This window comes from Salvelinus namaycush, chromosome 13, assembly GCF_016432855.1.
Source record: "Salvelinus namaycush isolate Seneca chromosome 13, SaNama_1.0, whole genome shotgun sequence".
Classification (NCBI taxonomy): domain Eukaryota; kingdom Metazoa; phylum Chordata; class Actinopteri; order Salmoniformes; family Salmonidae; genus Salvelinus; species Salvelinus namaycush.
The window spans coordinates 13827507-13843109 of record NC_052319.1 but is presented as its reverse complement, the minus strand read 5'-3'; the positions used below and the strand labels follow the sequence as shown (position 1 = coordinate 13843109).

At 37.2% G+C, this 15603-nt stretch overlaps 1 protein-coding gene across 1 annotated transcript; it reads right to left on the bottom strand.

The window, feature by feature from the left end:
* Positions 1-570: 570 nt before the first annotated feature.
* Positions 571-2274, bottom strand: LOC120057879 (homeobox protein Hox-D4a-like). Its single transcript, XM_039006355.1, has 2 exons — positions 1806-2274; positions 571-1380 (listed from the first exon to the last, which is right to left on the bottom strand). Exons 1-2 carry the CDS (start codon positions 2272-2274, stop codon positions 1079-1081), a joined length of 771 nt encoding a protein of 256 aa, XP_038862283.1. The 3' UTR covers positions 571-1078.
* Positions 2275-15603: the final 13329 nt, after the last annotated feature.

Sequence of the window (15603 nt, the reverse complement as noted above, 5' to 3'; positions counted from 1 at the left end):
ACGTTCGTTTCTCAAACATGTTCAGAACAGTTGTGGGTTTTAGGAAATGTACAAATATTTTATTAAATAAATAATCATAATGAAATTTAAACACTATATTACAAAATTAGTATAATAAAAATGGGGGAAACATATGACACGTATTTTTATTCCTCAACGTCCTTAACATTTAATATATAGTTTTAATAGTGTTCTGTTTGATATGGATCAAAATAAAAATAGCGAAGCATCTTAAAAAATATAAATTCGATGCAAAGAACAAGGGAACTCATGAAAGAGTTTCAGAATCCATATGTGAGACCCTCTTTAAATGTACACTGTTTACAAAGATGTCAAGAGAGATTTATAACCGAATAAGGGCACTGGGAAAGGTCTGCACACAGGAATGTCTTGTTTCTCAATAGAATTTAACGCCATTTTAAAAGCTTTATTGTATAAAAGTTCAGAAAACGTAAACAGAACAAATTCAACCAGTTAGCACCCATAAATACGAGTTCACTACTTTTTTTTAAGCTAGGCTATATAAAAGTAACAAATATTGTCACAAATGTGTGGATCAACTGATGCTTTGTGTGCAATGGCCATTTTATTTTTTGCAATATATGAATCAAATATTGTTCTTTTTAAAAGCTTGATTTCATCACAAGACAATTTCCAATTAAAGTGTACAAAAGCTTCACATAATTGTACATTTTCCCCCCCTTTTAAATAAAGACATAAATGTTCAGGCAGTACTCTGACTTTTGTGGTGAGAAGAGAACCATAGCAAGCAAGAAGAATAGGCCTACCATATGAAAACCTCTTTCACAAGCTTTCGTCCGAAAGCGAAAGTTCTCGTTCATCTACTGCTACCTCTTTGAAGCATGTGAAGCATGTAATGACGCACTCGTATCTTCTGAGCACCTATCAGTTACAATGTTGGAAGTTGACTCAATTCAGCGAGCCAACACAAATCGAGGGTCCTTCTGAATGTAACTGCCTATGACGAAAATGCCATGTTTGAGATCATGCAAAGTCAAATGGGAAATAGTTTTTATAGGCCTACAGTTCATGTAAGATTCAAAGTTTCCCATAATATTCATAAAGTTGTGATATCAGTCTGGTTATCCTTCTGAATACTTTGTAAATGTTGGCTGGAAGCCGATGCAGATCTTCCCTTTGTGTTCGGTAGTTTGTGGTCTTTTTTCCATTTCATTCTTCTGTTTTGAAACCAGATTTTGATCTGACGCTCGGAGAGAACGAGTGTATGGGCAATCTCTATGCGACGCCGCCTGGTCAGATACCTGTTAAAATGAAATTCCTTTTCCAGTTCCAAAACCTGCTGTCTTGTATAAGCTGTCCGAGACCGTTTCGGTTCAGGTCCTGTGTAGTCCGGGTTTACTGTGAGAAACAAAACACCAATGTGAGCCAATTAGGTCCCAGTTAACAAAAACACATCCCTTCACGGGACGCTCCAAACTTCTAGCTAAAAACAAAACAATGAAAAACTTGATCCACAAATGAAATTGGACGAAACTATGACCAAACTTTCATTCAATTTGTTCTATTTTCACCCTCTTCATCTGAAATATTGTCGACACACAATAAAATAAAACATAGTCATAAGGCAAGTGGACATTTCAAGAGCTCTGAGACGGCCACATAGACAGCGGCCTATTTCCTTAGCAATAAACATTTATGGCTGAAGTAATTGACGGCCCCTTCAAAGCAACTCATAAATATTTCACGCAATAATTTTCATGTGGCTAAATTCCTGGAGCTCAATTTGTCCCAACGAGACGTGGGGAGGAGAGAGTCAATCTTACCCGTAGTAACGTGGTGTTTCTTCATCCAGGGGTAAACTACTGTAGGCTGCTTGGCTTGTATCCCATGTTGGTTCTTTGTGTTTTGTTGCTGTCCACAAGTCCGGGGGCCAGTCACTTGGACCGGGGGACACGGCTCGGTCTGTGCAGTGAAAGGGATAGGATTGCTGGCTCGCTCATGCACATGACCCCGCGGCTGCACTGTAGAACCCTGCACAGTGGTACAACTGAAGGGTTGCTCGGGGTAGTTTGACCGTGGATAGATTCCTGGATGCTGGAAACCTGGGTCCTGCGCTGGACCGTAGTAGTCTGTCCCCTGCTCAGGTATATAGCTATTTTGAGAATATTCCTCACAAGGAGGAAATTTTGGGTCCACATACTTAGAGTCCACCATAAACGAACTCATGGTCATTAATTTCTGAAGGTAGAAAATACAAATTTTTCTCGAGTTGTCTTTTTTTCCACCCTCCATAAAGCCCTCCTACTTGCTGTCAACTGAATAAAGTTAGGGAACCATGTGACCAGATTGGCCAATGGAGGTAAAGCTAGTTCATTAACGGGTATACACTGCACACCTACAGCAGCAATTTTCACAAACTTAAAAAAACCACCGAAATTATTTTGAATAAAAACAAATATTTAACCAGTTCCAATGCAGGATTGGCAATGTACTCGCTATATTGAAAAATGAAATGTAAAATTATGTACCTAATGTCAACAGTTTAATATCAATTGTGGTCATCCCTAACAGTCAATGGAAAATAATCTGAATGGATTAAATACAAAGTTTGGGTATAGATGGACATTTAGATGGTTTTGTGTAATAATATGGTTAATATGCTTATTGTTCTACAATACTAAATCAAACTAAGGCCAGTGAGTCTGACAGATAAACAAACAAAAGATACAAAACCTCCCCCTGGCACAAAAAGAGGGGAATAAAGCCTGGGGACAATTGATGGGGGACTGTCTTTGTCAAGAAGGGGTCATCCAAAAGTTACAAGAATCTCATCATTTCATCTACCCTATCCCTTTCAAAACTATTGAAAGAGCCTCGTGGCAACCAACCAATGCCAAACAGTCAATAATTCAATGATTGAAATGTTAAAACGTATGAAAACGTAAGAAAAAATGCATTACTTTGATGCCATGTTAAAATCTGTTTAGATTTCAGTCTCCTATAACTTTTGTTATGGCAAGTACAAGTAACAAGTTACTTTTTTGTTCACTATCAAAACGAAAAGGACTGTTTGGCTGTAATGATAGGTGTACAGGCCAAAAAGTGACGCGTGTAAAAAGGCTTCTCCTGAGCATGACTAGGACGATGTCGTTATATCAACGTAAATCACCAAATGAAATGACAAGTGACACTGAAAGAGCATATAACTCAAACATTTACTTTCACAATTAGAACAGATTCTACTCAATAGAATATATAAAATATCATTTTACCATTAGACACAATAGCTGGACACAATAGCTGGTACAATCCAGCAATCAAACGATGTGCACTCCATCATCCAATGTTATAAATTGTTATGATTAGAAATTCTATAAAAGTAGATAAGTAAATCGAAGTTTTTGCATCGACCATATACTCCCCTAGAATCGAATCTGTGACTGTTGTTTTATCACACAAATTCGGTTCTACAGGGTATATATAGACGACGGAATACAGGGGTCCCATCATTTCTCTCAATTCAAGAGTCCAGCCTTTAGATTCCGTTCTCAAAAATAAAAATAAAAAACCTATTCATACTCAATACACTCTTATACCGTCGACAATTGTAAACAATGGATGTGTATCAAAATATGTTTCGATAACTTCCATCAAATCATAGCCCCTGATTAATCAGATATGGGTAAGTCCTAAGTAGTTCATCAGTAAAATGAGCAATTCTGTTCCAGCTTCGAAATGCATAAAAAATGTAAACCGGTTAGGCCTATTGGTTAGAGGTATAGGCAAACAACATAGGTCATTCACTATTAATTGGTATAGACTACCGATTCTCACTTTGGAGGGATTCCATTTAAAAAAACTAGTTAACCAGCCTACGCTCTACCCACTGTCCAAGGCTTGAATATCGAGTGGACCCATAAGAAAAAAGGCTAAAGGCCACGAGGTCAAACTAAATGATTTGCAAACGTATCAAAAAGTTCAATTATTTTTACTTTAGCGACAGCTCAAAAAGTACAAAAGTTCACGATTCCCAAACGACCCTTCAGTTGACTACCTCCGTTGGTCTAAAGTCTAGGGAATATGCCACTGTGGAAATGTCCTATAATAACATACCTTTTTGAATGACATAAATTATTTAAATTAAATAAAGTTGTTCGTTTTAAAACACTTAATTGGCCAAGTGCTTTCTAAATTTGACTGAGTATTCACACAGGCCTTATAGTAAGATGCCCGAAGATGTGTCCTTAAATTATTCTCTCAAAATTATAGGCCAGGCCGACTTCATGTTTTGTTACTGGACAGTTTTAGTAGTCTAATTTCGGTAGTCTAATTCTAGTAGTTTAAGAACGAAGGTTATAGGCCGAACGTTTCACAACACTTCTACAACGTTTTCAAAAACTAAAATTGACCACTTTAGAAGCCTTTATTTAACCTTGAGATAGTCAAAAGGTTTTCGTCCCATTTTCAAATGATCTTATTGGAAAATATGAATCACACTCTTTACACCTTTGTAATTACATGTCACAACATTTGACCTAGGTTTCACCTTGCCCTGAGACTTGGTCAGACAACTGCTCGGTCAAAGCCGAGATAGGATACTGAGGAACAAAAGAACGATGAAGTCAGCACTTGTCTTTATCCTTCGTTTGAACCAAGAATGAACCAACTTGCTATGTTTTCTGATCTATTTAGAGTTATTTTACTATACAACTGTTAATAGGTAATTGTTCCGATTTCAAGTAGCTATGTCACTAAAGCCAGATTCTGTGCCAAAACGCCATCGACAACATGTATAATTTAGCCTATGGATTTAAGTTACATAAAACATTTGTATTTCTCCTGAAATCTTATTTGTGGGCTATTTAGTATAAATAAAGAGACAATAAAACTACTATTTTAAACATGCCATCATAAACTACTGAAATTCTTTTAGAAATGCAATTCTCATTTCAATAAAAATACCATCTCAATATAATATAGCCTGTCAATTGTAGGCCTATTAAAGCCGTTGTCAATGCATTGAACTTCGAAATAGACTAATTGTCAAAGTGGCAGACAGGCTGCAGAAAAACAATAAAAAAAGACTCCTTTACATTGCTAAAAGAATAGAAAAAAGAAAAACCTAGGCCTATGCCTACTGTAGTGTAGTCCTTTATAACACAATACTGATTCGTGCATGTTGTCCTTGCCTCATGCTGCCTCATGTAAATGTGTTTGTATTGGATAACAAACTAAATCACCACTTCCAATGTCATCACTTCACTTCCTACATAACGTCACAATGTAGGCCTATAGAAACACCCTGATATGGGTCAATTGACGATAGTACAAGGAATTATGATTCGATAATATTCTGTACACTACTAGGGGGCGCGATAGAGCATGGCTATTTTTAAGATATTGTTGGGGTATTACGATTCAGAAGGACTGATGTGTATTTAACTGAATTAATACAGTGTTGTGACAAGGCCTATGTCACCAAAACGTCATTTAAGGAAACGCTAATAACTGTAAACGCCATTGAGTCTGTGACAACAGGTTGATATTTTTCCCTCCGAATTCAAAACTTGCCAGCCCATAGACTTCAGATCCCCACAAGCCTATTAGCCATTGTCATTCAAATATGTGCGTATTGCAGACAAATTCAAATGTTACAGGTTTTAATAAACCATCACGCAATATTAGTCTATTTGAAGCAAAAACGAATATGCCTATAGGCTACAATATTAGGCTATCAGCCATTGTCCAAAATGCATTGTTTATCTAACGACTGGTTTGAACGATTATTTGTTATAACAGCCGTAAACAGCCAAGTATTGACATATTCAAACACTTCCTAATTGTTTCCCGTACATCCTGGCCAATGCAAAATACATATCCTACTGTAGTTAAAGTCCTGGATTTCGAAGCAGGCAAACAAAACTGCAGGAGACAGACATGTATACCTGATGACATCAGCATGCGCACGCAGTAGTTTTAGTAGCCTATCAAATGATAAAACAGAGCTCACCGCAAAGACCAACGTATTGCATCGAATAGGCAAACATATCCATGTTCAGACAAAACCAGAGGTTTATACTTGCTTCCACCAATTCCAAGGTCTATTCCAAGCCATCTGCACGGCCTTACTAATACACAATGAGGATTATATTTTGGCTTGTCAACTCCCAGGCCATAAAACAAAGTTTAATGGCATCACGTGCTCCCCCACAGCCATTCATGACACCGCACTGGTGCCATAAATAACCCTCAAAGTTGCACTTATTCAATAACGCCGATTAGCTTGATGGCATATAAAATAAAAGGGATGTGTAATTATAATACATGTTATGCAATAGAAAAAAATAAGAATATATATTTTTTGGGTTCACACTTGCTGTTTCAAGTTCACCTTGTTGTGGAATTTGATGTGCGTCGTTCATATGAATATGTGTTTTTAGGTCAATAGAAGACATGTCAAAAGTCTAATAAAGTAATCTGTTCTATAGCTAGGTTCAAAATTGTTGGCACCCTTGATAAAGATGAGCAAAAATGACTGAATAAAATAAATAATACAATACTGAGCTATATTGTATGCTCAAAAAGATGGAGAAATTAAATTATTTTATACTAATACAATTACTTAGAGAAAGATATTTTGTCCAACAAGTAATAATATATATATTTTTTAAAGATAGGGGTCAAAAATGTTGGCACCCCTGTTTTCAATAACTTTCAATAGCCTACCTCACTTACTTTGCAAGGATAATGAACTGAGCCTTTTACTAAAATATTTTATGAGTTGGAGAACACATTGGGAGGGATCTTAGAGCATTCGTCCATACAGAATCTTTTCAGATCCTTGATAACCTTCACTTCTTCAATTCAAATCACAGATTTCAATGGGGTTCAAGTCCGGAGACTGAGGCGGCCATTGCAACATGTTGATTTTGTGATCAATTAACCATTTCTTTGTAGATTTTGATCTGTGCTTGGGGTTATTGTCTTGCTGGAAAATACACTTCCGGCCACGTTTCAGCCTCCTGGCAGAGGCATCCAGGTTTTTGGCTAAAATATCCATGCACTGGGGTAAAGTTCATGATGCATTTGATCTTAACAAGGGCCCCAGGACCAGTGGAAGCAAAATAGCCCCATAACGTCAAAGATCCACCAACATATTTTACAGTAGGTATGGGGTTCATTTCTGCAAATGCCTCCTAATTTTGACGCCAAACCCACCACTGGTGTGTTTGTGGCCAAAGAGCTACATATTCATGTCATCTAACCAAAGCACCGGTTCCAATCCATGTTCCAATGTCATTTAGCAAACTCCCGGCGTTTACATTTGTTGGATGACATGAAAATAGAACACTCTGGCCACACACCAATGGTGGGTTTGGTGTTGAAATGATAATGCACATGTAAAAAAGTACCCCATATACCTACTGTAAAATATGGTGGTGGATCTTTGATATTATGGGGCTATTTTGCTTCCACTGGTCCTGGGGCCCTTGTTAAGGTCAACCGCATCATCAACTTTACCCAGTACCAGGACATTTTAGCCCAAAACCTGGTTGCCTCTGCCAGGAGGCTGAAACGTGGCTGCAAGTGTATCTTCCAGCAAGACAATAAGCCCAAGCCCAAGCACACATCAAAATCCATAGATAAATTGTTAATTGACACAAAATCAACATTTTGCTATGGCTGTCTCAGTCTCCGGACTTGAACCCCATTGAAAACCTGTGGTTTGAATTGAAGAGGCCAGCTCAAAAACGCAGACGAAGGATATCAAGGATCTGGAAAGATTCTCTATGGAGGAATGGTCTAAGAACCCTCCCAATGTGTTCTCCAATATCACAAACATTTTAGAAAAAAGGCTCAGTGCCATTATCCTGGCAAGGTGGGGTATTGAAAGGTATTGAAAAAAGGCATGGCAATAATTTTGACCCCTATTTTTTTGATAAAATTAAGTATTACCACAAAATCTCTTTCTGTGAGCAGTTATATTAGTATAAAATAATATATCTTCCCAATTGTTTTGAACATACAATATAGGTTCATATTTGTATAATTTATTTTATACAGTCTTTTTTGCTCATCTTAGTCAAGGGTGCCAATAATTTTAGACCTGACTGTATAGGTCAACATCTACCTATGTATATTTTTGCTCTGTTTGACTGCTTGCCCATAAAGGCCTAACTTCAAAAAAACGGATGATGACTCTGTGATCCCTGACGTAGTCTACACACATCTGTGGGTGTTTCGCTCACCGTTTCCTTTCTGTAAAGTTTCATAAAAGATGCCCTGCTGGCTTGGGGTGATTCAGAAGCACACACGACTACCTAAACGTTCTAACCATCAAATGCATCACATGCATTGGTGTAGGCCAGTCTCATATGACCCCACCACTCTCCTTATTAACTATACGCCCTTAAAAATTAGTTTGGTTATACGAAAACTTCACCTACATCTAGACTGATATTTCAATTCAGAAACCACTTCCTTTCAATTTCTTAGGTCATATTGTGTAAGGACCAATCATATTCCAGTTCAGTGACCTATAAGGTAAACTATGCGGAAAAAGAACCAAGGGATAACTGAATGTTGGACAACAGCGCCTCTTGCTGGAACATAACAATAATTTCCCTTTTTCAGCGTGTTCAGTTTTTCTCCCAATCAATATGGCGCATAACCAATTTGTTGCACCTGGATTTTAGCATCCACTTGCATGCCATTATATTTTGCTATATGTTTAAATGGTAGGCTTTGTATGCAGTTCAATCCGAGAAATATCCATAGATGATCTAGGTTCATTATTCATTCATGCCTTATACCGCAGATGATTGAATTAATTAGCTCCCATGATGTTCAATAATTGCATACTTTATAGGCTAAACTAGACTGACAATCAAAAAAACTTCATTCGTATGGCTAACCACTACAACCGCAAAATGTTAAACACTGCAATACAAACACACACCAAACATAATAATCAAGGGAACTGTTCTCTCGCTCTGTTAATTTTTTAGATAAATGATCTATCCATACGTTGATATACAGTGTAATATTGTATTTAATTTATGGGCGATATGATATAAGAACGAACGAAGGACGAAATGACAACGCTGTATCCATACATATATTGGGACGTGATGTGATTTCCGATCCAGAGTTAAGACTAGAAGCTAATCGAGTCATTTAAATGCTCAGGGTTTTGTCATTCGCAGGCCCCACTTTTATAGGCTGCACTCTTTCCAGGCTTTCTCTCTTTTGCCGCATTGCAGTAAAGCTGTAAATACTTTCGCAGCTGCCTGTCAGACAACAGTGAAATACTGTCTTTGTTCCGTTGCCCCCATCTCAGGCAGCCGAAAACATCTATGAAAACTGGGTGGGAAAGCTCAACAACTGCATATCTGAAAGGTTAACATTATATGTTGCATTTTCCCACACGTGTTTGTTACAACATGACAAATTCAAATGTTCTAAACATCCATATCTGAAAATACAATGCAAATGGTTATCTTGTTTAGTTTAACTATATAACCCTGTGTAGGTCTATTATTGTTATTATATAGCCAATAGAGCAATAGCTTGAGTGTAATGATATATTCACAAGTAGGCCTACACAACGTCCCTGATAGAAAGTGGAACTAATATTAATACAATATCAGGTGACTTCATAAAAATTCCATCATGCAGATATCCATTACCTCGCACAACAGTAATGACATCGACGTCATGCACCAAAAGAGGACTAATGAATAGAATTCACTTAGAGAATCGAACTGTCTAAAATCATCTGGCAGACAGCTCCTCAAAACTCAATTAGGCTGCGTGTCACTTCAGAGACATTATACAATCAATTATATATATATATATCAAACATACACAAAGATACACATATATAACAAAAACATATAGACAGACAGACATACAGACAGACCGACAGATACTGTTCATACACACAAACATCGAAAGAACCCGTCCCTGCAAGTACTTCAAAGTTAGTAAACATTAGTTATAGGCTACTGAAGCTAAATATGCGTCCTTATACATTAATCCGTTTGGCTAAACTAACATGAACACGTCAACCCACTGTCACAGCAAATTACAATTCAATCATACGTAGCCTATTGGTAAAATACCGATCACAGTTGTATGCGTTCAGATTCACATGCAATGTTAAATGTAAACGTTCATTGGTGTTGACTCATAATACATGCATAGCAGCAGGTTTAGTTGTCTTAAACATGTGTCTTTTGGCTTTAGTCTATACATGTCATCTCGACTGAGGTTCTGATTAGCCTATACTGCTAATATACCCTGGTGCAACGAGACAGGAAGTAGCATAGAGCAAGTCAATAAACAACCATTCTAACATGATGTTTGTAACATTAAATGCTTACCTAATGCAGTTGGGTAATCCATGTCTTTTCTTGTGGTGACTCTGTATAAATAATACATGATGTTACAGTGAAACTATACGGGTGATGAACAGCAGAGGCTCTCCTTTCGATGTGGAGGTCGGTATGCACACAGGAAGAAACGCTAGCCCTGACAAGTCAAGTAAATAACAATATAGTTATCGAGGATCTGGTAGATTCACACTTTCATTCAAGCAATAATAAGGCAAATTTTGAGCGAGTGTAGGCTGAGCGTTTTGGTTGGGGAAGCTATAGCAGCAGAATGCAGAGAAAAAACCGCTTGGGAAATCAGGAAAAGGGCCATGAAGACGTTTGCCTCTTGCACATGACCAGTGGCATCCAATGACAGGCGATAGAGGCACATAAAAAGGTCTATTACCAAGTTGTAAATTCTCCTCTCACAAAAAGAAATTTCGACTGCAGCAATTCACCCTGTTTTGCGCATAATGGCGGGGGCCATTCCCCATTTCTTCTCAGAAAGCTTTGCTTGAAAATCTAATTTGGAAAGTTAACGAACAATGCCCCTGCTTCTTGAATTGAAATTTCACATGTTAGATTTTAACCGCAGACAAACCAAATTTGCTAGTTTTGAGTCAGAAGATTCGTGCATACGGAATATATAATTTTTGATAACATTATTATAATAACATAGATATTACCATGTTGACGAGCCTAACCATCAGTCATACTAAACATGTTAAGTAAATGTCGAGCCTAAACATTTCATACAGCTAATAACCTATATTCTAGAATAGGTCAATGGTTGTAATAAAGTACATTTGGTCTTATATAACAGGAAACAGAAACGAATGGATGTAGAGCAGTTCATGATGCCAACATAGTATTTTTGTAAAAACAAGATACAAAATAATAATGAAAACCTTCATTGGCACTGGCACTATGCAATATTTTGACCACTAATCAAAGATAATATTTTCATTAGCAGCATTTCCGTTGTGGCTAAATGTATGTCTTACGTTGGTTACAATGTCGCATAACAAATGTATTAACGATGATATTTAAAAAAAATAATAATAATAATAATAATCGAAAGAGGAAGGTCTATAGGCTCTCCCCATCGAAACAAGTTCGATCAGGCTCAATGTGGTGTTGAAAATAGGGTACAACAAATAACTACACGAAATCAACCCCAAAATGGAAATGTGGTATTTATTGAAAAATAAACTCTTAGGCCTACTAGGCTATGCACGCGCTTCGGTTGTAGTCCTCACACACCTTTTTGGCCAGACTATCATCCTTTCCTCCTAGGATATTAAAATCATAAAATGAGGTGCTGTTCTAACTAAAAAGTTATACATGTGGGCATATTTTTCATATGTTGAATTCATAAAGGTGAAATAAAGGACCGTGATTGAATATTTACGCAAATATAGGCTACCTAAACACATTAATACAGCACACAACACAGAATGCACCATGCACGTATTATTAAGGCAAACCAAATGTAGCTCTATTAGTCCAGGGAATCCAGGACTATGATTTTTTAAGACTATTACGCATTATGTCATAAGATGTAAAAAAAATAATAATAATAATACTATAATGTATTTTGGCGTATTAATCAATGCTCAGTATTTTCTTGGGAACACTAAGCAACAAATAAATATAAAATGACATTACATGTGTATGTTATTATTATTATTAGTCACAATTCATTGTAGCAGTCTTTCGTTCATGATAGTACCAATGTGCTTCGGGTCTGTAAAGACAGCAAGAAGGCAGTGTACACAAATGGCCTTTAGGATGTTTTCGTGTGTGTATTTCAGCGTGATTCGGCTGGGCATGGGTGTGCGTAATGCGTGCGTAAAATGGGGGGTGTATTCTGTTGCATTCTATTGTTGTGTTTCAGTGGGATTGGTACCATTGGAGACAGCATTTTTTAAATGGTAAACTAATTTTCTTAATGTGGGGTCGACACATCGAACCTTATCTCCCTGGTCACATGGGGTTGGAGGGGAATTCTCTCTCCTGCTTCAGTTTTATGGCCTACCGACTGTCTGTTTCTTCTCCTCACTAGGGGTTAGAAGACTGCATTATGCAATGTTCCATTCCAGCATATTATCATTATTTTCAAAGAATTGTGTAATTTTACGGCAAGAGAATGATATTTTTGAAAACAGTAAGCCTAGGAATTGGGCCTGTACGTGATTTGAAAGCACATTTTACGAGAATCAACCAACCTTGAGGTCTCATCCAGAGGAGCGTCTGTGGAAAAGACGGGCTTTCATTTAGGCGCTCTGGTAGTTCGCCAGTATTACCACCGGACGATTTATAGTCAAGGTATTGTAGCAGCTCGGTCTCTTGCGGTGTCGTAAAGGCCTGCTGTCTCTGTAAATTATCGTATTTGTGAAATTTAGAGCAGTCGCTATGACACGTAATTCCACAAGGATTCGGTTGCTGCTTTGCATGATTATAAAATTATTGAACTTGATGCAGAGCGCTGCTACAGACCCAGCAGGCAAGCTTGTGGAAAGGCTGAATTGTAAGCTGCAAGAAATGCCTTTTCTGTTTGTAGGCCCAGTTGCAATAAAAAGGCTCGAAATAACAACACATTTCTGCCTAATTTTAAGGGCAATTCCAACGATTCAATGGCGACTGGAGTAGGCTAGTTTTGTTGTCCAATAGTCTTATGGTTGGCTTAGTTTTTTTAAATTCCAGAAGTCAGTAACTGTCGACTGCTGAACATTGATCAAGCACACCTAAAGACACATTTGCCGTTTCTTTTGATCCCAAAGCATGAAAGGAACCAGGGGACGGGAGAATGTTTTGCTATAGGTCGACTTGTCCTGCGGTATATATTATTTATATGTTTGTTTTTAATGAGACTCATAGATTACTTTGTCCCCAAAATAGCGCAGAAAAGAAACCTATAACAGGCAAGGTCAAGAGATATGTTATGATACAACCGCATACTGTAGGAGCAAAAACATCCTATATGTACAGTAGTTAACATCACTGGATGAGGCTGAAAAAAAATACAAGTGGAGTGAATTCAGAGTTCAGTGTTTGTCCCATGAAAGAAAACATTTCCAATATTTTCGTATATGTAGGCCTATCCTTTCCTTTTCATTGGTCTTCAATTTGTAAGTCGCTCTGGATAAGAGCGTCTGCTAAATGACTTAAATGTAAATGTAAATGTCTTCGCTAACATTTCAATGACATTTCTGATAGGCCTTGGTGAACCAATAAATCAACTAATACAAATAAACAAATAAATTATCGTAATTAATAATAATCCTATTCATTATCATAGTAACTTAAATCATTAATTACAAACTATTATACCCATTGCTCTAATGTAAAAGCATATTTTCACTGTTTTCTGTTATTTATGTAGGTATGGTTATAGGCTAATTACGCTCATTATATTTAAGGGTTAAAATAAAAATCTAGTCAGCGACACAATACTAAATGAGAATTTTCGCCGAATCTGAAATTGCAACTATAACACTCAATATGTTATTTGATGTAGGCCTATAGGCCTATATTCTATCTACCGGTAAAAGCCTCCAATCTATAGAAAATATATTTTTTTATGAATTAATTGAATATTATATTTGAAACACACATTTAGGGCCTATACCCGGGCCTCGATCAACCCATCGACCGCCATTGAGATGTAGTCTTGTGTAGAACAACGTCGCCCTCTAGCGCTCTTGATTACCAACAAAATGCTCCCCCAGTATAGAATAAGTTGTGTCTCTTCATTAACCAATAATACTATCTAGTAGACTACTTTAGCAATACTTGGAGAATAGGGGGAATTAATGTGTCAATCATCATCATTTATTTTCATCAAAGTAACCAAAGCGATTAGAAATTATGCATCAAAATCCAACTGTATTCTCAGATGTTTCAACACCCCTGATAAACAATGTACGTTTTTTTTTCACATAAAACGCAGGGATATTTTTTTTTACACACAGAACAGTAATGACATGTGACATTTCATGGAATTTCAGAAACAGGGTTTAAATCCACCCTCGCAGTGCCAATAGATCCACCGCTGTAAACGGCCTTCTAAGCAGCAGTCAAAGTTAAGTTTTGCCCTCTCAATAGGAAATGCAGTTGATGAATAAACGTGACTTTCTATCCATTAGGGGGTCTGATTTCCTCTCAGTCACGAAGACAGACAATTTATCGACCAGGCACCCTGTAGAAAAAAAATGGCTGCATTTCTGTTAGTCAGCAACAGACTCAAACACCCCAAGTAAGAGTGTTTCAAAGGAGAGTGCAATTATTGCCCTGCCTCATAAACTCATTTAGACCAGACGTCTAGCCATCTATATGGGTTTATTGGACCACGTTTCTTCCTGCTTTAAAGCAATTATACGTACAGGTTGGACAATAAATTGGAAATCCGTGCAACACCTCTCCCAATCATAAATTCTTTATTACTAGTCTTTTTAAACCATGTTCATTCTCCTACTTTTCAAGTGAAATCCAACCACCTTGTAAGCCAAATTCATACCAGGAAAACAATTCTGAAATGGTAGTTCATTACACCAAGTGGCACCTTTTAGATGTTTCATTCTGCTGACCTTAAAATAAAAAAAAGACAACGAAATGTCCAAACATTGAATCTCCAGGCTCATACAATAAATGTATTTAAGTGAAAGAAACGTTCTCATTAACCCTACGTCGCCCCTCATCAACCCATCTAATTATGTTTGCAATAAGGCGTTATTAGTCCTCCCTCTCAATTCTTACAAACTACTGCATTGATGCGATGGGGCCTACACTAGCCCATAGCTTTATATTAAGAGTCGGCTAATACACGTTGTTGAATTGGTGTTCAGAGCGTCAGGAATAACTATATACAGCAATGCATCTCAAATTGAAATATATATATATATATATATATATATATTCAAGTACAACGTAGCTAGGCTAATAACAAGCATGTCTATATAGGGACAACCACTTCAAAACCACTGAGCAGAAAAGTTGTAAGATGTAAGAACAACTTAACGGTTAAATACGGCCGGAATTGGATTGTAAAAATGCAGGAATATTAGCCTATGTAATGATTAAGGCTACGCCCTATAGCTTTCTTGTCTTTTTTTCAAAACTAGCAACCTCAGAAAAAACACGGTGACAATATCATAAATACTCAAAAACATGACCCTTTCGTTTTCAATTCTAGCCCTAGTCGGACAAACATACTCAGTCGGCCTCTACCTTGTTAAATCATTTC

What these genes read in the sequence shown, in the direction of transcription:
- LOC120057879 (XM_039006355.1), bottom strand. Translation starts at nt 2,274, where the DNA reads ATGGAGGGTGGAAAAAAAGACAACTCGAGAAAAATTTGTATTTTCTAC. An exon ending in GAAACACCACGTTACTACGG is followed by an intron (nt 1,381 to 1,805) that starts GTAAGATTGACT and finishes TGTTTCTCACAG; the next exon opens with TAAACCCGGACTACACAGGA.